General features: G+C 35.6%; 2 protein-coding genes across 4 annotated transcripts; both read right to left on the bottom strand.

Moving 5' to 3' along the window:
* Positions 1-179: 179 nt before the first annotated feature.
* On the bottom strand, positions 180-22215 carry LOC140971376 (dnaJ homolog subfamily C GRV2-like). Of its 3 annotated transcripts, XM_073433611.1 has the most exons (22): positions 21349-22215; positions 18087-18320; positions 17797-17884; positions 17479-17687; positions 16680-16781; positions 16535-16597; positions 14049-16298; positions 13050-13412; positions 11383-11523; positions 10067-10459; positions 9458-9949; positions 7609-7832; positions 7161-7505; positions 6493-6787; positions 4662-5078; positions 4244-4589; positions 3825-4168; positions 3305-3742; positions 3087-3211; positions 2824-2947; positions 1714-1782; positions 180-751 (listed from the first exon to the last, which is right to left on the bottom strand). In XM_073433611.1, the coding sequence occupies exons 1-22, from the start codon at positions 21832-21834 to the stop codon at positions 554-556; spliced, it is 7746 nt and encodes a 2581-aa protein (XP_073289712.1). In that variant the 5' UTR covers positions 21835-22215; the 3' UTR covers positions 180-553. The 3 variants fall into 3 exon arrangements, with proteins under 3 accessions (XP_073289712.1, XP_073289713.1, XP_073289714.1); XM_073433612.1 differs by lacking the exons at positions 16680-16781; positions 17479-17687; positions 17797-17884; positions 18087-18320; positions 21349-22215 and having other exon boundaries at positions 14049-16312; XM_073433613.1 differs by lacking the exons at positions 180-751; positions 1714-1782; positions 2824-2947; positions 3087-3211; positions 3305-3742 and having other exon boundaries at positions 3844-4151.
* A 3981-nt stretch (positions 22216-26196) lies between these two features.
* LOC140961270 (antimicrobial ginkbilobin-2-like protein) lies at positions 26197-27006 on the bottom strand. The gene has a single exon (XM_073419689.1). The coding sequence runs from the start codon at positions 26984-26986 to the stop codon at positions 26258-26260; it is 729 nt and encodes a 242-aa protein (XP_073275790.1). The 5' UTR covers positions 26987-27006; the 3' UTR covers positions 26197-26257.
* Positions 27007-27360: the final 354 nt, after the last annotated feature.

Genomic DNA, 27360 nt, shown 5'->3' with positions numbered 1-27360 from the left:
AACTCCCTATTTTAGCCATTTTTTACCAAACAAATAACTTTGATTTAAAAGTCCAAATCTATTGATTAGTGAATCTCATATACCATATCCAATTTACAATATATCCCAGAAATCCACTTTACACTTTATATTGTTGCGAGAAGATGTGTTCGTATCCCAAATTGGATTCGAGCAACAAGAAGCCAAATATCGAGTCCATTAGTCGTGAAGAAAATAGTGATCGCAGAAAGAAACAACTCAGATAATGGAAAAAATAGTCACAACTCAAACTACGCCACAAAGCACAAGAAGTCGAAACTCGCCTCAACATGCTATACAAAATGAATATAAAAAGAAATTTACAAAAGATAATTGAAAAAAGAAACTAGTAAAGCCTGAAGGTAAAGAAGGTAGAAATGGGGGAGAAAGAGAGATATACAATTTACAATGTCCAAATGAAAAACTTAAGTCCGGCCAAAATCGCTTCAAGCAATTGTAACCAACACCTCTCTCATTTCGTCTAAGGCACACATGCACAAAACTTTGTCTTTGATTAACGCGGCTATTACTTTTGCTAGCCATGCCTTCCATTCGAATCAGATGTAACTGTTGCAGGAAATTTTGTTGGACTAGGTTGTGGTGGGGCAGCTGGTAATGCATATGTAAGACTAGATGCCGAACTTTCGATGAGACCAGCAACTCCAGCGGCTGAAGTTTGAGCATTTGAAGGAAGAAAAAGATCATGCCTTTGATCTTTATAAGCATTCCAAATCTGCACGACCACATAAATACAAAAATATTGATAAATTCGAATCAGGAATTTCAGCTAAGAAAAGTTATAGACCAAAAAATCCGACTCTGAGAAGAAAACAAATATAGATTCTTAACCAGTCTTTATTTTAATAATTGATACCCCTATATCTTAACCAAACTTCACCTTGCATTGAGAGTATAATTTTACTTCTATATACCCAACTTTCATACTCTAAACCACTCTACTCTAAAATCCTACAAGATAAATAAGATCCACCTCTCGAACTTGTGGCACTAATGCTACTCGCGCGAGAGCCAACTACTAAACCTGCAGAAGTCACCTTTAGATTCCTGTCGCTAGTAAATCAATGGGCAACGCCACAATGAGATCGCCGTGTTCTAAAGGTATGATTGTAATACCCATGCTCCACATGGTTTAAAATGGTTCAAGTAATTATAATGAATCCATATAGCAACTTGACTGAACCATTTTTTTAAAACGAGGATGAATACGAGTAATTGTTATAGGATCCCATTTTGTAATGGCGTGCAGGCATGAGACTTGCTTTGTCAGAAAGATTTGATCAAGGGTGTTTCTCAAGACTAGTCTCTTAATGCTTACAATTTGTGAATATTACACTTACTTTTGTCTGAAAGACTTTACTTCTTAAAAATAATTTGTACACGTTTGTATCATCACTATTATTGTATATCATTACCAATGAATTTAATAGTGTTCAGTAGCTTAATATATATACATGAAAGCATATTGTGAAACTAGTTTAAGTGAACATGAAACACTATGAGCGGGATTGGAGCTTTGGATGGATAGTAAAGAATTAGCGCAACTACTTTGGAATTAGCTCGAAAAAAGATCAACAATATATTAATTCCTCAACATTTAATAATAAACATAGATAAAAAAAAATTAGATAGGCTTCAACAAATAAGAATGGGTATAGATTCAGGAGTGAAACTTACATCAGAGGCATCTAATATGTCGCGCACTTTGGTACAGTAGGCCCCTTCTGTTGCAAATGCGTGCAAAACCTTCACAAATATACAAAGAGTTACAACCATAAACAACAGGAAAAATAATAATTGGCAAAAGTAAAACCATCATGCAATTCAGAACAACTTGAATAGCTCGTTGTTTAAGTAGACTTGAAATTTTTACCCGATTCACAAAATATAGAAAATAATTTTGGAAGGTGAATCAGACCATTCATCACAAAAACTGCAATAAATATTCTACCAATGGGAGAAGAATTTGACATAATCATTGCTTCTTTTCACCATATTAGCAGCTAACTAAAATATCCATAAAGAACTGCCCAAACACGACTGAATCGTACACTTTTGCACTTCATATACTTGACGCTGTTTGCTGAACCGCTTATCCGGAATCGTCTCCTTGGAGAAGAACATGCCAAGATTTTTTTTCCTCCATTTCATCATAGCAGTTGACTAACAAATATTTGTGTATAAAACATTTCACGTTGTAAAAGTTTGCCCCTATAAATATTTACCCCAAAACATTTTTTGCAACCATCAGAAGAATAAATAATGCAAAAATAAACAAATGGAAAACTTTGGTCAAAATCATCATACTTTGATTAACCAAATATTGATTGTCAAACTCGCTAAACCATATGGTTCCATTCAAGGAAATATAAACGAACTCAGCAGATTCTTTTTAACAGTCAGAGTTTAGTTCATCGAAATGAATCATTTAATGCTGAAACAAATACGAGGAAAAAACATCTACAAAATGGTAAAACGTATTTAAACAACTAATTTCAGGGGGGGATAACTGCTTAATCTTGATTTGGGGGAGTGAAAGTAAAACTTTGTTGTTTCAATGGGGTAAAGAGCAATTTGCTAAACTTCAAAACTGAGGTAGATAAACTCCCTACAAAATGAAGACAGGTTTACTTTTAACAAAATAAAATCTTTAAAACATAAAATCACTCGATTTCAACTGGATAAATCATAATACTGAGTTTAAAACTTCACATACGAGCATAAACATGTCAAGTTAGAATCCTTAAAAGGGGCCATTATGAAAGCTACTATTTGAATAGTACCCACCTCAATTGCAAGAACCCGGCCGATCGATGCTTCTGACTCATTCCAATTCAGCTGTGAGGAAAGCCCATTTCTTACCCCAGCTCGCCAATCAAGAAGACCAAGAAGAACTTCCACAAGGCCAACCCTAGCACAATCACATTCGATATCAACATTGAAACATGATAGATCCGATAGAAGATTCATCACGAAGCATGCATCAAACCCCTAACATATTTATAGAAATTCCACAACTTAATAGCGTGACAAGGGAAATAATTACTCACTTAAGACCCTGAGCAACAAGCGCATCTCTTGCTCGATTTCCGGCACCTACTACACGCTTCAAAGTTTCAAGAGCAAGAATGCTTCCACCTTGCCAACCAATTGCTTTCATCAGAAGTGGAACCACCTGGAATCAAGAATAAGCAAAATTTAAAAAAAAAGTGCAACCAGACTCTTAAGAAAATTTTTTGACAGCGCATATAAAAAAATCACCACATACCTGGGGTGTACCGACACTAGTAGCTGCCATAGCTTCTGCACAAGTGGTGCTACCTGCAAGTTGATGTAGGACACGTAAACAACTAAGGCGGACACGCTCCTGAGGAGTCTGTGAAATTTTCTGAACCGAATCATCCTCAGGCAAAGAGGATTCTGAAGCCATTGCTTCTCTTCTTCCTTCATAAGCAACTGCTGAAACAAGTTTCGGTACATAACCTAGATATCCAACATGATCAGCGAGAGCAGGGTATACTCTGAGTAACGAGACCAACGAAGCAGAAAGAAGCAGAGGAAGCTCGGTGTCAACAGCTTGCCCATCATAATGTGTGGCAGCAATAGAAGAAAGATACTGATCGAGCAGTCCCTCGAGAAATCTCTTTGGATTTCTAAGTGGAAATTTGGGATCTTTCAGGAATAATCTGACATAGATTCCTCCAACCTACACATTAAGAGATGTTGTGAGTCAGGAAATGAATATAATTCAGGCATTCTTGGACTGACTTGATGGCTCTCAATAATACCTGAGGTTCATCTCTCATCTCCTTTTGGCCAGACGCCTGTTCAGGAACATCCCAATCAACGACACGTCCTTTCATCTGTTCACGATACAAATCTGAAGCCATTGTCGCAATTTGAGCAGACAGTGACGCTGCCATTGCTGGAGTCCATACAAGTTCTGGAGTCTCTGTTGTTTGTTCAAGGGCATTGACAACTGCTTCCCCAGGACCATCCCTGATTATAGAGATAAGACCATCTGGCAGAAACCTCGCCAAGGTAATAGCAACTCTAGGTCCATGCATTTTCTGCCCAACAAGCTTTCCCAATAATGAGGCAGCTGCTGCTCTTTGCTGCAAAGGAATTTCATCTACAGAACCTCTCCATTTTAGAAAATAATAGAAAAACTTTTCCTATAATACTTGCTGTTAATAGGATGCTATACCTTGTAATGGCAAGAGAACTTCAAGTATGTAAACCACTCCACCATGTTTTGCAGCTGCCCATGCAAGCTCTGGCGTGCTTGCCAAGGCATAGAGAACGTGCAGAGCTCCTTCACGACAGGTGGGAGATGAGTGAATCAACTGCAATAAAAGAAGCAGACTAGAGCTATCTGCAACCATTGCCTCCAGGCAGGGAGCATATGTTGTCAGGCGTGACAGAACAGTTAAGCATAACCGAGGAATGTCACTCTCTGAAGAAACTGGGAGAGAAAAGCATTCAAAAAGGGGTAATAACTTTTCCTTTGAGGACACTACAGAAGCTAAGTTGGGATTCTTCGTCAAGACATACTGAAATTACAAAGGCAAAAGCATCAAAATCAGCAATAACTTGCGAGCAAAGCAAAACTACAAGGTACATACCTGAAGAGATACCAGACCATACTGAAGTTTCTTGACTAATTCTATCTCCTCCATGCTCATGACTTTCCCACCACTAGACGGTGAAGAATCACAGGTAGAATCCTGCTCAACAGATGATTCGGTGTTTACATCATCGTTAACCTGAATATCTGTACCTTCATCTGATGCTTTATGCACTTGATGTGATATAAAATCGACAAGGGCCAAGCAGAAGATCTCAGGCTCAGTGATTTCAAAATCTGGTTGATCATTGTAGACTCTCAAGTACACATTTCCAACATAGAGTTCTTTTGACAATGCTTCATAAACAAATGAATGTGAATCTTTCAGGTCATATGAACCATCAGGGCCATGCAATGCACGCTGTTCTTCAACAAATGTCAAAAGTTCGGCTCGCGTAGAGGAGTTCCAAATTATCTACATGCCAAAGGCAACAGTAATATCAATATTTGCACATACAATGCTGTTCTTGACGTTAGCACCTGATTCATCATGCATTAAAATGTTTTCAATCTGAAACGCTGTTATTATCACTAACATATCCACTTATCAACCAAAACCTATATAAGATGGAAACAGATTTCTGCTTGCAGCATTAGGACAACCATTTTTACAATCGATAAATTTAAAAAGAGGGATTTTCTTAAATGGCCTCCTACAAAGTGCTATAATCAATTTTGGCCTTAAGTTAATTTATAAAATTAGCCTTAAATTCCAAATATATCCTTTAAATTCTTTTTTCTTTCTTTCACGATTATTTTCTCATTCCGTTGGCTCATAATCCTACATGAACTATTATTTCATGAATTTGTTTACACAAAAATTTCTCAATGCCATCAATGAGAAAAGGTTCCCCTCCATTTTTATTTCTACAGGAGAAGAAACGACGAGAAAAACTTCAAATGCCCACATTATATGATAAAACATATTTTTTAACATGAGAATGCCAATTTTTTTTTAAGAAACGACATTTATGATGAAGTAGGAAAAGGTTTACAACAAGGCGGACAAGATATCCACATGTACTAAAAGGATAAAAAATGATCGGATCACAACGTCAGCAAATAAAGCTCTCATCCCTAACAAATCATATTTTTACTATAATTTTTTTGGGAGAATGTGCAGAATGAATTTTTAATTCACTAAATTGTAGTGATAAATTAAGATCAATAAAAGAGAAAGAGGATATTTTAGGACTTTTAAATTAAACAAGTCCATAATGTAAAGTATTTGACAAATAAGGCTATTTTTAAAAATATGGGTTCAATATGGGTTAGAATAATTAGACTCCTAATTAAAAAAATCATAAAACCGGTGCAAGGAACAATGTTCAGCTACTCTAGCAACACTTAGAAGACAAACAATCAGGTAAGTATGTCAGCTAATTGCAATAAACATCAACCGGTTTTGTCATTGCAAAATCTGATTTTTGTCCTTACAACAATTACATGCTTGGATCACTTAGCATGAAGTTTCTTTTATGAGGGTTGTATTCCTGTGTTATCCCCTTTATACAGTTTCACACCAAGGGATAAAAGCAACAAGATTCCACTCCAGAGGACATAATGAGATATTTCAATAACAAGACATGCAGAATATCCAAAGAGATTTCTTCATTATTTTTTCTCAATATTTTTACAACACAAAATGCAGAAAAAAAATATTAATTTTTTTACCCCATCAGAGAAATACACCTTAAAGAGCCCTGTAATTTCGCAATAGAAGGCAAACGTGCAAATTGTAAAATAATTAAAGCGAAAAAATAATAGAATGCTTCATCAAAGAACTTCTCCAACATATTAATTGTAAAAGGAAAGATCAGCAACAATACCTCAGGAGATTCCAGGTTTGAGTTTAATGTGGCTAAAAGATCTCTGGGTGATTTATCTTTCAGCATGCTTGAAAGTTTAGGAGTCAGCAAAGCTCTCAAGGCATCAGATGAAGCCTGGTTATAGGGAGTTGGCGTCTCACTGGTCTCTAAACCACCAAGCCTGGACAAGGCATAACACGCTTGTACAGCATGGGAATTCTTTGCTATTTGAACACTGGTTCCAACACCATGAGCATCTGTCTTGTCAGATTCTTCTGCAGTTGAATCATACTGAAGCAACAATGGAATGAGGTACCTGAACAAACATAAGATAATTTATGAAGTCACAAGTTCATGAAAAGGACCAGGAATTAGTTAATGGTATCACTAGGGAACATCAACACATAATAGTTTTTGATAAAACAGTGGAGAGCGTTATCCAAGATTATGGTACACATGAAGCAGCCAGAGAGTTAGGAGCCCAATTCTCAAGCTTCAGAACAAAAAGTTACAGAGCTCTCCGAGAATAATGACAACTCTTCAAAGAAAGGTATGCTCAATGTTAAGGCCCAAAAAAGACACAAACAATCAAATCAAATTGTGAAATACTCTATAAAGAGCTATATCTCATATTGAAGCATTAATGAAGGCACTGACAATGGAAAAGAAGCATAAACAATCTCACTTACCACAACACACCACCCTTCAGTAAAGCATCTTGAAACTCAGACGATACAGAAACTCTAGCAACAGTCTGAAGGGCAGCATCGACAGCAGCAGCCACAAGCTCAAGTTCGGTGCAATGAACGATGTCCTCAACCAGTCCAGAAAACTCTAACATCTCAGTTCTGGCGCTTTCAAATTGACTCAAAACCGAGAGAGTTCGCATTATGTTTGCAACAATGGTAGTGGATGGTTCATAAGCAGGAGTTGTTGGTTGGACCACACACATGCATCGTGAAAGAAGAGTTCCAAGAAGTGGTATTCCACCATCTCTAACAAGCTCTTCACCATTTAATGAAGAAGATGCACACCTGAAAGAGATTAAGGGTATGGTGATAAATTCAGCTTATCAAGTATAAATACAAACTGCTGACAAAAGACGAACAGAGAACCAAATATGGACGATGAACTTACGTTAGCCAGACAAGCTCGGAGGCCGCAACTAAAAGTGGTGCTCGGTCAGAGGACAAAAAGTTGTTGTCATTTGAATCAACTGTAATGGCATTTAGCAGCATTGGATATCCAGCATATTTGAATGGCATCAATAAGTCCCCATATCGCCTGTATAGAATGCACTGGCCCTTTAATAGCAGTAACAATCTCCAAGTTTGGGGGCCTTGTAAACCTTGCATGGTCACCTAGAGGAGATCAATCAGAATTCAGCGAACTCACGGAAGAAAACACAATCTAAGTGGCAATTATTTCTCAGTAGACATTTTAATATACTTGAACAATACAAAATTAAATAACAATCTTCTTACCTACCCAGCTCCAAAATACAATATCAACATAAGCCGATAAAACCAAAAGGAATAAGAGATCAAATGAACATGAAAAAATGACACCAAAGAAAAAATGAGCTTTGCTTTCTTTGAATATTTGTTAATGGATTTTTAGGGGAAAATTGAATACTCGAGGTTAATATAGACATTTTACAGCTTCCATTAGGTACTTTTTAGTTTTTACACAGAAACTGGGCAAGTGCAAGCATTTCAGAAGTCCGAGAGAGATGATTGTGATATTCTAAGAAATGTTTGTCAAATGTTAACATTTATCCAGTTTCCAGTTTTCTTCAACAAATTGTAAGATTCTCGACTTTCCTGAAAAAAAGAACTAGAGAAAGAACAAAAGCACTTTGCAAATGCCACTGAAGCATTTAATGATCCATAAATGTATCAAAAGGTTAATGTTTCTCATAGATTATGACCACTAATTCCCTCTGAACTCTTAAGAACTATGGAATGGACGTTCCCGAAAAAAGAAAAGAGATGTTTATTATGGAACCATGGTTGCAAACGGGGAGACGACATACGAGGTTCTGGTATATGATAATTCATTGCATATTTTGATCGATTTGGTTGGAAAGAAATAGAAGAATTTTTGAAGAGACGTCGGAGTCCGTGTACGAAGTCTGGTAGAAGATAAAGTTCAGAGTCGCGAGTTAGTCGACAATATTGCCAAAGTATAAACATCTATGTATCTCAGATTTAGCTAAGGATTGGAAATATGTATGGTCGTGATTATGGCGTTGTAGTGTTTATTTTATTTCTCTTGTAACGTGCGGATTGCTTATCCGCTTCTTGTACAATTTTATTATCATTATAATAAATTCTAGTTATCAAAAAAAAAAAAAATGATTACACCCATTAATAAACACACTTGGTTTTCAAATTTAAGATTCAGAAGATAAAATTTAGGGTTTATCTAGCTTAACTCATTTAAAATCAAATAAAGTCTCTCCTAGTTTTGATGTCCGTAACAATGACAATAAAATTCTTCATTTATTTGATGAACATTTTTATTTCCCTTACGGTAAGCTTCCTTCTCTTCTCTGTATCGAGGATCCATTTCAATCAATCAGGACCTCTTTTGATATTTCTTTTTCAGTACTCAGCATCATACATTCATACCTATTCCCAAGACTCATAAAACTCTCACCACTACCAAAAACTCACACCGAATACCATCACAACCAGTATCGCCAGCAATGATCATCGATATATGGTACAAAAAATTTGTTACAGCTACATTATGCTAGATTAAATGACATAATTATACAACACAATCACGAGATCCTACATCAAAGGCCTATCAACATGAACATCCTATTTTTTGAAGAGAAAAACTGTATAAAAAATCCAAACAAAAATGTGAAATAGGATCTAAAAAATTTTCTTTGATGCTTAGCAGCACAAGTCCCCGGTTTTCAACATGAGAAATAAAAAAAATTACACAAGGCCATTGTTATAGGAATATGGAATACCTGTAGGCACTCGTATGCTTTCTGAACTGCCAAGAACTTCTCCCTCCCTTCAGGATTTTTGTCAGGATGGTACTTCATTGCAAGTTTCCTATATTGTCTCTTGAGCTTTTCTTCATCGATGTATTCAATCTGTTTCAGTAGATTAGGAATCTCGTCCAACTCCAAACTTTGATTTTTAGGAGCATCATCTCTGGATACATCTTCAATGGATATTTCCAGTATTTTGCAAGCTTCTTCTTCAGAAAGATCCATTGGTCTTCGGGTTAACTCCTCACGCCACATAACTAGCAATGATTGCAAAAACTCGACATGCTCAACAATAGGCCAATTAGGAAATCTAATTTCATCACACAAGTTTCGGAGATAATAACGGTGACACCACATTTCATCTTTGAGCTCTGGATACGTCACTGGAGGCATTGGAGCATAATCATATAACGAATGACAATGTTGCGGCAATTTTTGAGGAAAATCACCAAGATGCTGAAGAACCTGAATGAGAAATGAAATAATAATTCAAATACCTGTGTTTAATTCACAGATGATTCAAGCATAACAATCGTTTGGAAGTAAATACTAAGAACAGTAGCGGGTTGGATAGACAACAACCTGACGGACAAGATTTTCTGCCCGCATCTTATGCGTCCAAATTATCTCAGGAGTGTCAGAATCAGAAACCATTGCTGCCGCAAATGCAACTGGCCCACTACGGTCCAGTACATATAGCAAAGACTCAGGTAAGAGGCCCCCTAAAACACTCCGTTTTGCCAAAACCAGAGAAGAGGAAACGGCAGCTTCTTCACCACCATGAAAGGCTTGATGTATATGTGTTACTGAGAAGAGTTGTGCGATTGAAAGAAGATTAGATCCAGGGTAAGCAAGGGCGAAATAAAATGTCCCAGTACTGTACAGTCTAATCATGGCCTTGGGATTCCTGGTAACGATATCCTTCAGTAAAGTAGCAGATGCTTCGACAATCGTTGGTTCACCAGAAAGCAATGCCTGTGAATGAAATAATATGGCAATTAAACTTTAGTACAATTTCTTCAAAGAAAATCCAAAGCTGTGCAGCCATCCATTCATCTTAAAACAAGAGTCAAAGTAAATCACCCCCAACAAAAATAGTAAGGGTAAATAATGTCTACCTACCCTTACATATGGCACAAAAGCCTACCTTCCAAAATCATATTTACACCCACTTCCTCGAGGTTAAACTTCTACATTTAGTATGGGCATTACCTTTGTCAATAAAATGTAATTTAGCTAAATAGTGAAGGAAAAGATATAATTCACCTCCAAAAGATATAAGAATACAATTAATGGAGCTTACAAAAATAGCAAGGGTAAATTATGCCTACTCTAGGAGAGAATATCTTATGCGCGTGTAGCATGCAATGTCTTTCTAACTTTAAGGAGGGCAACATCCCATGCAAGCTTGTGGCAAATATTGACTGTTTAATCTTTAGTCAGCAGTCAAGAACATATTCAGCATCAATTGCAAAAAAGAACCTCATTCCCAAGATATGATGTAAATATAAGTGAGAGAGTTGTGTGATCAACTTTGTGAGTATGCCTTAGTGTTTGGGACTTCTATTTATTCCTAATCTCTCAAAGTATTGCTCCAAGTGTGTGTTAGCAATGTCTTCATCATTATGCATATCTTAGGCGATAAGAGACGATCATTCTGATGAAGGAGAATGCAAACATCAATAATTTTCAACAGCAACAGAAAATTAATTCAGCGTAATAAAATCTCAATTGTAAGAGCAAATAACTCAGTGCTATAATTTCTGGCTAAGATAAAGCAACCATGAGTTCAACATAACTCTGCATTAAGTAGATTCAAGCGCTACATTTCGAAAATCTACAAGCCAATTGAAACACTATAAATCCACCAATATATGACAAACGCTTTTTAAGATTACTTGCGCGATATGTGGAAGACAACGTGGACTTGATAAAATCCTTTTCACTCTAGGTGTGGGTGTTACGATCTCTCCTGCATCATCTATATCTGAATGAGCAGCTACCATGCTTTGTAATATGGACAATGCAACCTGTCCTACCTGAACAAAGTAACAACCATCTTAGAAATTTAAGAAATCAAATATAAACAAATAATATTGACAGGTTAAAAAATATAGAACTCCTTCCAGGTTTGTTGCTGTCACACCTTTCTTGCAAATTTTTTATTCCTGCCATCTTTCCGGACAGACTTTACTGATATACATTGGTCCTTGACTTATATTATTTATTGGTTGAATGTGACCAGCATTTCTTCGTGATTTTTCGCAACTTTGGCTAGATTTTAATCAAAATACACCCGTATTTCACAAATCAAGCAGGACAAGAGGAGACAAAAAGAAGTCTTTTCCAGAAAAGCAATGCACCAAAGAACCCTTTCATCTAGTTATCTGCAATGTTAACTTTCCAAGAAATATTCAAGCCATGCACTATTACAATTATACCAATGATGGTCAAAATCATGAAAATTTTCTTTAAAACTGTCGTTTATCTGGAAACATAAATCATCAGAGTTTGGTAGATCAATAAAGGGTAGCATATCTCCTTGGAATTTATTCCAATGTGCCTCAACATTTGGAAGTCTGACAATATATAAGAATGAATAATTTCCATTTAGCCACCAAATCATTGCAGAATGTTAGATTTTGTTTTGAAAGTTTTGAGAGAAGAGTTCAGGGAAACATTTTCGGAGAATTTTTGGGGAAACAAAATTTCCTTTTGGTTTTATTTTTAGAAAAATAAATTTGTTACTGCAGTTGTTAAATCATGTTGGGATGGTTGAATAAAATTATTATAAAATTTTTAAATAGCATATTTCGGATTATAATAAATAATAGGATGATCATGGGAACGACAGAGAGAATTTAATCAATTGTAATTACATTGGTAGATGTGCAAAAGGATGGAAATTTTTATTTTGGGAAAGAAAATAAAGACAAAAAAAATGATAGCATGTGTTTTTGTTTTGGGAAACAAGACAGATTTGGAGAAATAAAACCGTGCATACTATATGTTTTTTTCCCAAATGGGTTCAAAATGGAAAGCTTTCTTAATATTCATCTACAAAAACGTTAAAATTTTAACAAGACAGGACGGAGTTATACTTAACTTAGGATCGATTTCGCTTTAATTGTCAAGCTGGCGATAGACTAAAACTAATAACACAAGCAAGTACAACTTCTTTTGCTAAAATACCAAGATATTTCAAGATAACTTTCACAAGCTTGAAACTAAATTTGATTTCGAGACCAAATAGCAACAGTAAGGAAAACAGTATGATTGGTTCACCTCCACATTTTTACGACCGTCCAAACCTTTTCATGTCTTAAGACATGAAAATTAACAATAAAGTAAATATATTACGACCTTTTCTCTCACATGTGTATCTTAAAATTTGAGTTGAAGCATGTAATAAACTTGTTGCTGACATCCTTTCCCACGTGCCCCACTGCCCCGCTATCCCAACCATTTTGTTGGGGAAAGGTAAAGTTACATTACACCAATAATTTAATCAGTTTGAATTGCTTTTACTAAATAATGGAAATAATAACTTTTCAAGGAATCTTACCTGGATCGCAGTAAGAACGGGAACTCGAGTAGCCATTGCCCACCGGAGTTCACGTATGTCTCTTAGTCTCTTCCAGTCTGCCATCCCAGATGCCCAGCACCTGGTTGTCCAATCAATTTCTTTTATTGCCCAAAATCTTCTAATTGCATCCTTCTCCACTGGCCCAACTTTAACATTATTATTGTCTGTAAGCATCCATTCCTTTAGCGGTTCCATAAAAGGAGTAGCAGCAATTAAGTTAGACTGCAGGGGTATAGCAGTTCTTTCAGAAGTCTCATGAACTACTGTCAGTAAATCAACTGCAAGCACACAACCTCCTACCAAGACACATGCCTCTACGTTCGATAAAACCTTCATCAAAACCTGCACATAGGAAGAAGCATTAACTTAAAAATCAATACAAAATTAATAATATTTGTGCCAGTGAAATATTGACTCATCTGTGAATATTATTATGAATCTTTCTTGCTCATGATATCTAAGACACCATCACTGTACCAAGTTTTTACCCTATATACATTTTTCATCATTTAATGCAACCGGCACATGAGAGATTCTCAACTTAAATAATATGATCTGATTTTAAGATTTTCGCAATAGTTTTAGAGTCGACTAGCTGTTATTCTCTCCAACTTATCTCTTTTATTGCAGAGTGCTGAAGTTTTGCAGTAATTTCATGATCATATTCCTACAGATACCAATACCAAACATGTCTCAATCCCTAGGCCTGCTGCGTTTGTCTCCAGTCTTAAAAATAATACATGTGATTCCTCTTTCCAGAAGATAAGTCAAAATGTTCTCCATCACAGAGCCATAAAGATGTCACTAATCTTTCAAGATTAATGTAGGATCATATTACTTAAGAGACGAACTGACCTTCAATCAGGGTTAAATCATGTGAGCTGGAAACTGAGGCATACCATGCCACACATCATTAATATAGCTAATTTTTCAATTTAATTTATTTGATTCATAATATTGAGGAAGGAGGTTATTTACCTTTAAGAGAAGCAGAAGACGGTGTCGTAGAGCTCTATCATTTGTCCTGTCCAAGAGTACTGTCACATGAGCAGTACCCTCAAATGTGCCTATCAAAGTGTGATGCTGTTCATATACAATTGCCATAGCCCTCGCACAAAGCTCCCTGACAGAAGAACCTCCCCCTCCTCCAAAACCATCTAATCTTCCCATATCACACCAATCATCTGAGGGACCCATTTCATCCGGAACAGCACCATCTACAGTCAGCCCCGTGTCTGCATCACACAGGAATCGATGGTAAAGTGCTCTGAAAAAAGCAACAGGATCACGAAGTGGAAAGTCCTGAGCCCTGCTGCCGCTAACGCTGCCACTCTCAAGAAGCAACCGCAAATAATATTGACCCACACAAACTTCTTTGGCCAAGCTGGGGTACCTTACAGAAAATTCTCTGTAGTTCCATGATATTTGTGGCAGACATTCTTGCTCGCTGATACTTTCCTCAGATCTACCGCCAGGGACGATATCTTCAGTCCGTTCCTTCTCAAGGTCCAGTTTATGAACCTCAGCCTGCAAAGCCTCTCTCAATTCCTGTCTAGTACGCTCATTCCAGATCAAATCCGCACGATTATGATCAAGACCAAAAGCTCGCCAAAAATCAGGCCAATTTAATAGCAATTTTCCACATCCAACAAGAGCGTTCTCCATGATCACCTGGGCTGGAGCTGGAAGCACTGGATTCTCGGGCACAGATGAACCAACATCAGAATCAACTTTGCTCATACTAGTTGCAACTGATTCACAAGCATCAGCAGGGATATCAGGAGAATAAATGCCCTGTAACTGATCTGTTGGAGGGATCCCTACAACTGGGAGCTTGTCAGAAAAGTTTTCCATCCCATGAGTTAAAGAAGGACGAACGGATGGAACCAGCCCATTGGTTGAATCTCCGGCAGACTTTTGATAACCATCTGATCCTCGAATTGGGTAAGGACTTGTCATATGTGTTTGCTCAATAACTTCAGCAGCATTGACAGAAGGTATGGTGTGTCCTTGAGATGGTATTGCTTTTCCGGGACGATTCCTCCTCTGTTGAAGTAGCCGTCGCTGCCTTCTGCTCATCAAGGAATCTTCCAGATTAGATGTATCATCTGATGAATTAGCCTGAGATCGTGTATGCAAATAAGCGACCAGCCCAGGAGGTAGAACTCTAGATAACAAATCAAGAGCAGGTTGATAAGAATCTGCCCACAGAGCAACAAGTTGTCGGCTGACATCACGTCGCTCTCCAGCAGGAAGGTAAAATCCATGTAACAAATGCCTCAGCAGCGCACCATCACGTAAAGCAGCATCCCTCATTGATTCGGCTGCAACAGCATCTTCTTCCGCTATTGTACGCATAACTACCGCAACCGTCTCTCGAACACTTTCCGCTGGATGTCCAAACAGAGCAAACAAACGACGTCGTAACCCAGCCACAAGGCGTAGTAATTCAACAAAAACTGTGTATTGGGTTGTTTCACCATGCGGTTCACATATCATTGCTTCAAAAACTTCAACAACAGGCATGGACAATAATGGCGAAACTGACATGGGCTTTAATCTGTTCACAAGGATAATTAAGTTACTATGGTCAGAAAATAATACAGATTTGGTGTGCATGATTGTTGCGTGTTGTTCTCCTTTTGTATCAGATAATATGTTTGTATCCCCAGGACCACCACCAATCAGCATAGCAACAAGCCCTGCCGTTTCAGCAGCTACTCCCTCGGAACCATTTCTAAGCAGGCCCATGATTCTTACAACAGCGGCAGGAAATGACATAACATGTGAAGCAGCACTGCGCGAAGACAGCAACCTCCGTAAGCATGCAATGAAACCTATCACTGTAGCAGCTGCTTTAGGAGATGGAGGAGGCAAAGGTGGGGCTTCCGGAGGAAGATTAGGAGCAGCAGGAAGCAACGTAATCAAGGCCATCAAAGTCACCTCAGGTACTTCAACATTGGGGGGAACACCACTAAATGGAACACATGCATTAAATTCTCTTATCCTACGCCACAGTTTAGCTCTTGATCCAGGAATAGAGCCTCCTTCAGTCACAGCGTCTTTGGCAGCTGCAGCCAGGTATTTCAAATGCATGGTAGCAAATTCAGTGTCAACAAGGAGCTGCTGCTGACTTAAGGGATATTTCAGACATACTCTACCACAAGGAGGATCGATTCGATGGCCAGGCATCGTCATCCTGGGTAACACAGGCACTGGATATTGACCCTGCACAATCGAAGCTATACCATATTCAAACAAATTTTGAACTAAGTTTATTGTTTACACTCAATACATATCAATTACAAACTGAATGCACATTTTTAGTGCAATATATAGTGAACAAGTCAAACCATTTAAAATTAACTGAAACTCAGTGTAGTCAGTCAACTACACATGAAGAATCAGTTGGAACAAATTTAGAATTAGAATTTATTTGACCACCAAACAGCACAAATACCTACTTCGGATTGCAAAACATCCCGAACTGCAGCAAGTAGGCTATCACGAGAAGTACTAGCATACACCTGAAATATCATCACACGTTAGCAACTCTGTTTGCTTTCCAATGAAGCATCAATTAACTAACTTTTTCCATGATAAACTCACATGAGTAGGACATCCATCATTAAATTCTACAGCAAACATCTGTGGCTCCTCAGCAAATCGAACAAGAGCACTAACAGCAGATAGAGGACGAACAATAACAGCCTTCAAGCATTCAGAATGAAAAGTCACAATTAATCAACAATTCCATATAAACATACATCCAGGTAAAAATGTCGATGGTGCAACACTAAGTCATAACCATCACTCATCAACAGTTAAGAAACAGGAGATACACAACACACACTAACTTTATGCAAATTGGCAATACTTCAGAAGTTTAGTATGGATTCTCCTAATTTCGTTTGCATTTAATTCGTAACGTCGATAATAATAGATCAACATAAATTAAATTGTGTCTCGGACAGTGTTCATAACCACCTGTGATCCCACCAAGTGCTGAAGGCAATGATGCATAAAGTAACACTTCGGAATAAACAAGAGTTCAAATGTGGAACATTGTCGTATTAACAAAAATAATTAAAATATAAAGCAACAAATCTATAGAAAGTGATAAAAAGACCATAACCTATAAAGAAGCTTTGAGGAAAAACCAACCTGTTTATACAGATCACTTGAACGAGTAAATTTGACATTTTTGGTTCAAAAGATTAGTAAATTTTCATAAGGCATATAAAACGAGCAAAAATAGTTAGATACGAATGCAAATTTCTTTTATTGCATAATGCCGGCACGTCCAAGAATGGTATAAAGTTTTCTCAAAAAGAAAACATTGACTGCACTGATGAAGCACATCCATAAAAATTATATCATCTGAGATGCATTACAATCACATACTTACTTCATAGTTTTCTGGACGCCTTTCAACAAGAGAAACCTTGGTAAGAATAAGTTGCCGAGATACAGCATCACCAAAGTCCCCAATTCCTCCTTTTGGTCCGGGTGCCAAAGTTGATCCAGCATAAGGTAGCATTCCATGAGCAGCAGTCCGCAATCTTGTGACGGACCAACCGCCAAGAGGAGTTTCTTCTGCCCCCACAGCCTCTTTAGCTGCAAAGTTGAAATAGATGACACGCGCAAACATGTCATATGGATAAAGCTACAGTGGACCCACAATTTAAACTGCGTATTAATTATAAAACAAGATAGTAGAAGATACCTCTTAGCTTCATGTACTCTGTGATGGTAAGTGATTGAGAATTGTCAACAGCCAGTGTCACCCCAACCATTGCAGTTGCAGTTTTTGTCTGGAACATAACATTTAAGCAGTGTCGTTTAGTACATAAGCATTATCAGAGGCATAATAATTGCTCAATAAAGTTAGCAAAGAACAGCATCTAGGATCTTAAGACAGTGTCAGAAAAGTTAAATACAAAGAAATTTAAAAGACAACAATATGGATTTTCACAGTAACATATGAAATCAGGAACGAAGCAATGTAGTCCATACTAAATTTGATATGATGACAGCATTTGAAGTCCCAGGAGCAGCTTGGAAAGCTTTAGATTTCCTTCCATAAAGAGAACAAAGAACAAATCCTCCATGGTCAATATTTTTTCTTCCCTGACCATCAGATAACAGAACAATGGCAGGAGAATTCATATCTCTGAAATCTAAACACCACCTAAGTTCTCCAGACTCCAAATCTATCACCTCAACTCCAACATAGGTGACTTTCATTTTCTGCACAAAACAAATTCATTATTCCTGGGAATTTGAAATTTAACACGCAACATCGTATAGTAAGATGGCACGGTGAATAAGCTGCAAACTACCACAGATCAAAGCAGATTCTGTTAAAGTACCTCTAAATCATCAATCTTGGCCATATAGTAAAATCAATTTAAAATTATTGGGAAATGACTGTTATAAAGTTGAAATACTTTAGCAACAAACAGAATATCTCAGAACCCATCCATGTTCTTCTTTCCAGATTACCATTCGTAACTCTCTACTTTCATTTCAAGCTTCAAACTGGGTAAGAAAATATAAATTGATTCGACAACTTTCATGAAAAACATAAAATCCAGCTCGGAAATACCTTGAGGTAAATTGCCTGCTGATTAAATAAGGAAATGCTTGGACCCAAAAATATACTATATAAAAACTTCTTAACTGAGATATTTGGAACATTAGATAGGGGAAAGAACTGAGAACACAAAAAATGTATCCTACTAATGCTTCCCACTTGATTTTGAAGTAAAGATATTTCGAAAATTCAGCATAACAAACTCAGTTTCTATCTCTGAATATTTGTTATCATGTAAGAAGTCAAATTGCCGAAACAAGATGCCCCAGAAAACTACTAGTACAAGGGAAAGGTGGTCTCCACACCAATGTTCATCAAGGAGACACTCAGATCAACATCAATCAACGATGCTACGCGTTCTCTACCTACTCTTGTGTGTAACTTTTGGATACTTAACCCTATCGTTCAAAGGCCATTCGAGTAAAAAATGGAGTTGGAAAATCTAAGAGGAAGACCTAAAGGCTATTATAAGGATGAAATGGACAAACAAAATATGCACATTTCAAAGAATAATAATAAAATTGTTTTTGACATGCAAATTATCAGATAATTGCAAATTGTTTTTAACAGTTGAGTATATTAGTTAATGTACACTCGTAATTAGAGTAAATCAGTAACAGCATACAATATCAGCATTTATTATAGTGAATATATACTTGGGAAACATCTTTAATAATTCTTGATTTTGTTAGACAGTTAACCTATAGGTTGAAGAAAATAAGGTTATTCCAATTTCAAATAAATACAAACAAATCGGGCAATTTTCACAATATATTAATTCAAAAATGAAGTAACAATTTGTGCACAAGAACAAATTTTACTCCATAGAATGATTGAAACTAATGACCCAGGCTTAGTATTATCTCCCTCACTAAGAGAGTGAACTGCATGCAGGCACCAAGTTTTTGCTTCAGTTACCATTAATCTTCTTTTACTTCTGTGTTTCCTCTCAATTCACAGTTATTTCTACAGTCTGGTTGCAGCTACTTATCTATTCTCATCTTGGTTATGCCAACCAATTGTTCAAACAAGTATAAGTAATAATAGCAAGATATATTGCCTATTATTTTTCTATTTATCAGTATGTGAGCAATCCATTGCTTTTAATAAATATATAAATGGAAGGGGCACTCTGACTTGGGAGCATGCCTACTGTCTTCTCCATGAATGTCAACTAGGGAATACCCCTAAAAACCGGATAGGCGGAGTCCTATTGTTCCAAAGAACCACCAAAGGCATGATGTCACCCATACAACCATGGCATCTTCAATACTTTCCACTATCAAGAATATTTTTTTATGCCATTTGTGGAACCTCAAGAATGGTATCCATCTACAAAATTCCTGAGGATACGACTAGGTTTCCTTTAAGAAGTTCTCATATGTTATAACTAAATTACACTCATTTTAAACGTTCACTTCACCCCACTGACCATTCTTTAACTAGCAGGCATCGTTTTGTACCCGTTGAAAGCCAACCAAAAGTCAAACGATACATAGATAATAAATTTATAATTTCCCAATGAATTGAATTGCACAACTGAAGATAAGAGAGACTCTGCCTTTTAATTCAATAATTAGTATATATGCAATCCACCAATCAGACAATTAATGTCAACAGAATAGTAAATCAATCATCCATTTTACTAGAGGTTCTTTTATATTAGAATTGTGCCCCTACAGTACTGGAGTTTGCACCCGTAAGTAAAACATCCATTCCATTTCACTCCCCTTATCACACCTGGTAAAGTCCATATTCTCATCATGGGGAATCAGCTTCTCCAGGATGGACAGGTCGTAGCCGCCGTACATTTGAAATTTTGAAATTGAGTAGTAATTAGTAAATGAAAAACTATCTAAGCCACTAAAAGCAACCGACGCACCAAGGAAAATATATAATGACATGATAATATGCATGAAACTTTAAAACAGAGGATACAATTTCCATAGATGGCAGATATCATAATTTGTAGTAGTAGTACCCCAATTACACAACATTCCCGTATATATTTCTCATTTTCAGGTTAAAATCATGAAAACAATTTCAGCCAACAAAATAGAAATGTAAACAACTTTTCAAAACCACAAAACATGCAGATTAAGATTTCATTTCCAACAAAATATAAAGTTTATCCAGCAAAAACGTCATTTGGCAAGAAAAGTACAGAAATATGCTATGTCAAGTGAGATGTGATCCCTTCTTATTTAGTTCAGGTAAGCGAGAGTATAACCCAATGAAAGACCAAAAAGGATTTTCCCAACAGTTGAACAATCAATCCCTCTCTTACTTTCATGTACTATTTACAAGGTTTAACTCAAAATAAAAAGAGATAGCAAAGATGTAGCCCAGACAACAGATAGCAAGCCAGAACTTCACTTCATTGTTGTATACCTATATAGGTTCTCACGGTTTTACACCAATGACGCATATTTGCAGGCAATCAACTTCTTTTTGTTTTTCCTTTTTTTAGCGGTCTAAGGAACCATTAACATGATTAAAATAAACTGGGGTTCAGCCATATCATCCGACACATTAACTTTTATTCTAATTTTCGGGTGTGGCAATTAAACTATAAAACCAAGGAAAGTTCACATGAAACTCACCTATAGAAGGAGAAGAACCATTTACCAACAAATTCAAATCAGATACTGGAAGAAAAATTTCAGTAACCTTAACACTTACCAAAGAGGCCCACTCTGAGGTCCTCCTCCGCAAATGAAGAACAGGAAACTCCACCAAAGCTGCCAGCCTATTCCATCTTATCCTGTGCAACTCGGTCATTATACTCGCCCTGTATTTCGATGAAAACTTGATCGCCTTAAACTTCCCACGTCCATCAGTCCGCACACTAATACTGAACTCGTTAGAATTTTCATCCCTCCCAATTATGGGAGCAGCACTTTCGAAATCACTACCCACGTCATAAGAATTGGTAACAGACAGCGTGTTCGGATCCAAAGTCATAATACTATAACTTGAAATGCAAAGAATTCTCTTGTAACGGCCCCGCCATGAGTGCTTAACCACTGTATAACGGGCCAAATACTCAGGCTCCTCGAGTGGGGCGGAAGAAGCGGTGGAGGTGGAGGTGGAGGTGGAGGTGGAAGTGGAGGTGGGAGGTGGTGGTGTTTGATGATCGGCGGCAGCGTGGCGGGTGACAAAGTCCATTTGAGGTTCAGGTAAATAACGGAGATTGTGAGACTGTGGAGGATTATGGCGTAGAAAGAACCATATTCCACCTGCCGACGATGACGGCAGAGGCCTCTGCCGAGACTGATTGGCACCCAGAGCTTCAAATCTCAAAACCCTAGGAGGGTGATTGTTACTACAAGCGATCAAAATTCAACTCACGGAACAACTGCTCGAATTCCAATCCACGCATATATGTAATAAATATGTGCATAAATGTATTTTGGGAGATTAAAAGAATGAATTGTGATCGTATTAGGGATGGATCAAGGTAAAGAAAATGGCGGATGGATGTCGCCAGATCAGTCTTGGTAACACGTAAGAAGAAGAAAGACGCTTGGATGAATTCCTCAAGATCATCGATCAAACATAATAAAATGTATTAACAAATTTATTGGGTGTATTCAATCCATATTTTTGAAGATTTTTAGTAATTTTTTTTAAATGAGAGATTTTGTGGAGATAACATGTTTTTATTGATTTTTACATAATCTCATATGTTTACAAATAAATTTATATAGATTTTTGTAAATTTTTTTACAACATTTTTATAGATTTTTGTAAATTTTTTATAAAATTTTAGAAATTTTTTATATAATTATAATATATTAATTTTTTTGAATTAATAATTAAATGACATATATAAGTTTGAAATATTTTTTAAAAAATAATATTAATAAATAAATTTATTTATTTAAAAGTTAAATAATTTTTGGGTTGAACCAGAGACAATTTTTGATAATTTATAATTGTATCTTAGGTTTTAACATTTTTATGTTAATGAATTTCATGAAGTTATTAAAAGTTTATTGAAAATTTTAATGCATCTATATTTTTATTGAATTTTTTAAAGTTTAAAATATCACTTGATTTTTTAAAATTATATGAAAGCCTATTTTAAATATTATTATATTTCTATAGAGTATTCAAAAGTCTTGATCGAATATCTTAAAATATATAAAAGTCATTAAAAATAATTAAATTATTTATATTGAATACAGCCCTATTTAGATTCAGTAAAAAATAAATAAAACTTATCCAAAATTTATTTTAATATAAAATCTTCCAATTTCAAATATGGTTAAAAGTAAAAATTAAAAAAAATATATAAAAAAATCCAGCCATCCACGCGTGATTCGAATTCAGAAGTTATTCTATGAGACCCGAAAAACAGGCCCAAACCAATTACGTTTTTACCAGAGTATTAGTTTATCTGGATTTGATTGGTTTTAACATCAATCAATACAAAAAACAAAATGTTTGACTGATAATTTACATTAAAAAACAAAAAACAAAATCTGAACCAAAACGGATTTTAATATGAAATTAATTATTTACGGGCTCAGCTTATTGAATCGAGCTAGAATGAAACAATTTTGTTGTCACATAGTTAGCACAAGCACTAAAGGAGTTTGATGTTGTACATTGATTTTCTTGGAGATGAATTTATTTTTTTGATTATAAAATATAACAAAACTTTTGTTAAAATGATAACATTACATATTTGATAGTAAGATAATGTTTGTAGTTGGCTTTTGCTGATTTCTTGATCTAGTAATTTTTTTAATAAAACATGAAAATATTATTAATAAATACAAATGAAACAAGTATAGAAAGGGAGTGATTCGTCCTACAAGATCATATATACATAGAAATAATCATATGGATTAGAGGATAGGCTAGTGATTCGTTTAATAACGCACAAAAACAAAAGTGCAGTATGATATATCCCCAGTTACGAGTCTATTATCTTCGATAATTAGACTTCAACTGTACTAACCTAGTTCATGATTGTTCAAAACATAGCTTCAAACTCCTAATTCCTCCAACGTTATCTCTCTTGCTCAAAACTATTAAATAGTTATAAACAATTAGACTCAAATCTCTCAAGTGAATTCAAAACACCTCATTTATAATGAAATATATGGACGTTTCAAAAATATAAATATGTCTCGTTATAGAGACTTTGGTGATTGGTAACCTCAAAGAGTTAATTGATTGATATTTTCGTATAATCGAATGTTTATTAGTTTATAAAAATTTATAATTGAAAATTACATTACTTATTGTTTTAATTTACAAAAGGTGTTATATAATAATCTAATGTACCTTAGTAATATCAAGGCACTAAAACTCACAATGAGCTAAATTTCAAAGAATAACACAAACATTTGATACACTACTCTAATAATTTATTCTAGCAATATCATGAGATAAGATTGTTGGTTATAAGCAAATCGAGCACTACTATAACAAGACTGCCTCTTCTTGCCCTTCACACTTATCCTCAGCCTCCCAAAGAAATCGAGCGTATGAAGCCAAAACATGACTGTACGTAGAAAAGAAACACACAATTGATTTAACTTATAAACCTCGAATATAATAATAGGAAGCGATTTTGTAATGACGTTATGTCGAAATTGAGTCTTGATCTTGTATCTTTAATATTTTGGCAATTGGCAATTTAGGTAATTTATTTTGCAGTCTTACTATTTTTTTCGTGAAAGTACTTACGTGACACTTGATATATCAACACTATATTTTGAGGACTCGGATATAATGCTGACTAAATAATAAATAATATATATTTTACCTATCATTTGGGGCTGCTTTGACTGCTCGATCGAAGTAAAATTGAGCACTATTTGAATCATCATACGTTTACCACATTAAATCTGCGTATAGTGAGAGAACATTTCCTTCGCTAGGGTTTGCCAAAATGGCTTCCACAAAACTCTTCTGCCCTTTTAAAATCTCCTTTAAACTGCATTTTTTTTGTCCAATTAATTAGGCCCTCAGTAATATAATAGGGAAAGAAATTATTAAAAATATTTTTAAAATATGAAGAAAAAAACAATGATTTACACANAAATAATTGCAATAACTAATTATTAAGAATTTATAAATAAAAAAAAGTTCATCCCTCAAGATAAATTTTCGTACAATCTTTAATTTTGGAAAATTGCATTTTGGCCGTGTGGTCATTTATATTATCAAATGTCAATTAATATCAATCTTCTATCTTTCGATTTTTTACAATTTTAATGATTTATTATTTAGAGTGTTGAAAAAGTCACGTCAAAAATCGGTTAAAACTGTAATATAAAAAAAAGACGTATGAAACCTAAATCGCAAAATGACAAATATATGAAAATAAAAATATAATTTAACACTTTAATTTTTTAGAACAAAAGCATGACACCAAATAAAAGATTTTATAACTCTATAAAATTAATCGAATAATGGAGCAAAAAATCAATGGATTTACACAAATCCGAGAGGTTTTTGTGAATAATATCCCACAAATAGATGCGGACTATGTTATTTATGGGAATTATATTTGTGAATAATTATTCTAAAAATAACAAACATGTACGTAGTAGGATTTGAAATATATTTAGTTTGTAGTATGTACGATCATTTAAAAAAAAAACTGAATAAATAAATAAATATTTTTCCCACATGGTTTTTCCAATGAATTACCTCTTTCAGAAATCTTGCGTAATTGCTTAAAACCATCGAGTTGCCAGGGTCAGCCGCAATCATCTCCTGGTAATACATCTCCATAATTTCACTCCCACCATTTGAATCCCGAAACCCAGAACCACCGCTCCCGCTGCCACTCAACCGCCGCCCCCTCCTCGGCCAACATGTTCATTGTACATTGGGTCTGGCTCTTTGGCTCCCTTTATGTTCATTGAACCTTGGTTCGATATGTGTAATTCGTGGATTATAATTTGCTGAATAAATAGATCTATCAAACATAATCTGCTCCACCACATAAAATATATACGTGTGTTGGGTTGACAATTTCCGAACTCGTCAAACGACATATTGTGGGTCGGTAGGTCTATCCCGCTAGCCCATTTTGACAGACCTAAGATTGAATCAAACCATATTTTTTTATATTTTAAATTGAAAATCAAATTGAAACCAAATCAAAGACATGACATTAAAACCAGATGCATGTGAAAGAGTTTATAATGGGTAGTTATAACCGCTCAGTTATTATAACGATTAGATTAGACTGACTATTTTTATTGTAGGAAAATTACAAGTTTAGTCTTTAAATTTTACATGTTTTTAGTTTTAGTAATGTAGATATTCAAAATTGGTTTAGGTGCGGTGAATTTGATTGTTTTGATTTTAGTCTTATTTCACATAATGATGAAAGACACCGGAAAGTATTAATGTTTGGCATAAGCTAGAAAGACAAATTAAAATAACTTTAAACAAACGGGACAAATAAAAGTATCAAAATTTTTTATTAGCAATCATATATTATATGCATGTAAAATAGTACATAAGTTCTTTACACAAAAATAAAATTATTATCACAATCAAAATATTACATGCATAATAAAGACATAAAGATGCACATATAATTAACAAATCGTATCAATTAATAAAGATTGAGAAAAGGATAAATCTCATATCTTATATTACAACTTCCACCGACCACTCTCCCGCCTTGTTTGGCATCGCAGCAGCTTGGAAGTTCACTAATGGCATCATCCAAGCATTTCTTGCAATTAACATCCGAAACATCTCTGCTGCATTGAACCATTCCGTATATTTTCTTGGATTCTTCGATCTGAGATTCTCCGTTAGCAAACATTTTCGACGATTTGCAAGCTTTCTTCGACAGATTTGTTAACAAATCTTTCACCCTCTGGTTGAACTTACGAGGCTCGACCATGGTCACATTGTTCACGTTCCACATGTAAAACCTGTTTTGATAATCGATCTTGCCGAAAAAATCGACATCGTTGTATTTCAAGAAACAAGAGTCATACCAAATAATAGCTCCTTTGTTGTTGGGACAACGTTCGTGGATTTCACTGCTTGCCTCAAGAACGCAGGTTTTACAGTCGTTTCTCGAGACGTCTCCGCGACAAAGAGAGAGCCCGTAGGGACGATTGTCATGGTGTTGACCTGTGGAGCCAATGCCAAATCCAGTCGAAGGTGTCTTGTAAGAAAGATTCGTCAACAGTTTTCTTAAATTTTTGTCATAAACACTGTTTTTGGTGAAGTTTTGAGAGTTGAAGCAAAAGTGAAAGAGTGGATCGATCGAAATCGCAGATTGGATGAGGAGAAAAGAGATTAAGACAATGGAAAACTTGTAAGCCATGTCTGAGAAATCAAACCTTGTTTAGTTATTTCTTGAAGTGATGTTTGATCCTTTAAATTTGCTCCATTTATATAGAGCAATAAATGCCTATTCACAAATGGATTTATAATGCTTGACTTTTTTTTTTCTTTGCAGCAATTAATTAACCTAGTCTTGGGGACACATTCAACTCTATATTTGATTTTATCTTCCAGAGAAAATTCAAATGTGCGGCGGATACGTATAATATTGTATATTTTCTTCGATTGAAATCTCAAGTTTGTATTAATCAACGCACTTATTGTCTTTGAATTCGCATGAGTTTAACCCATCAAAATAATAAAATGGGAAATTCCATATATCACCCATGTGAAATCCTGGATTGGATTTGCTAA

This window comes from Primulina huaijiensis, chromosome 2 (assembly GCF_012295235.1).
Source record: "Primulina huaijiensis isolate GDHJ02 chromosome 2, ASM1229523v2, whole genome shotgun sequence".
In the NCBI taxonomy this organism is placed as follows: domain Eukaryota; kingdom Viridiplantae; phylum Streptophyta; class Magnoliopsida; order Lamiales; family Gesneriaceae; genus Primulina; species Primulina huaijiensis.
The sequence above is the reverse complement of the archived record's forward strand: the minus strand, read 5'-3'. Positions and strand labels throughout refer to the sequence as shown.

What these genes read in the sequence shown, in the direction of transcription:
- LOC140961270 (XM_073419689.1), bottom strand. Translation starts at nt 26,986, where the DNA reads ATGGCTTACAAGTTTTCCATTGTCTTAATCTCTTTTCTCCTCATCCAA.
- LOC140971376 (XM_073433611.1), bottom strand. Translation starts at nt 21,834, where the DNA reads ATGGACTTTGTCACCCGCCACGCTGCCGCCGATCATCAAACACCACCA. An exon ending in TCCGAGCTTGTCTGGCTAAC is followed by an intron (nt 7,506 to 7,608) that starts GTAAGTTCATCG and finishes AATCTCTTTCAG; the next exon opens with GTGTGCATCTTCTTCATTAA. An exon ending in AGATGAGAGATGAACCTCAG is followed by an intron (nt 3,743 to 3,824) that starts GTATTATTGAGA and finishes CTTAATGTGTAG; the next exon opens with GTTGGAGGAATCTATGTCAG.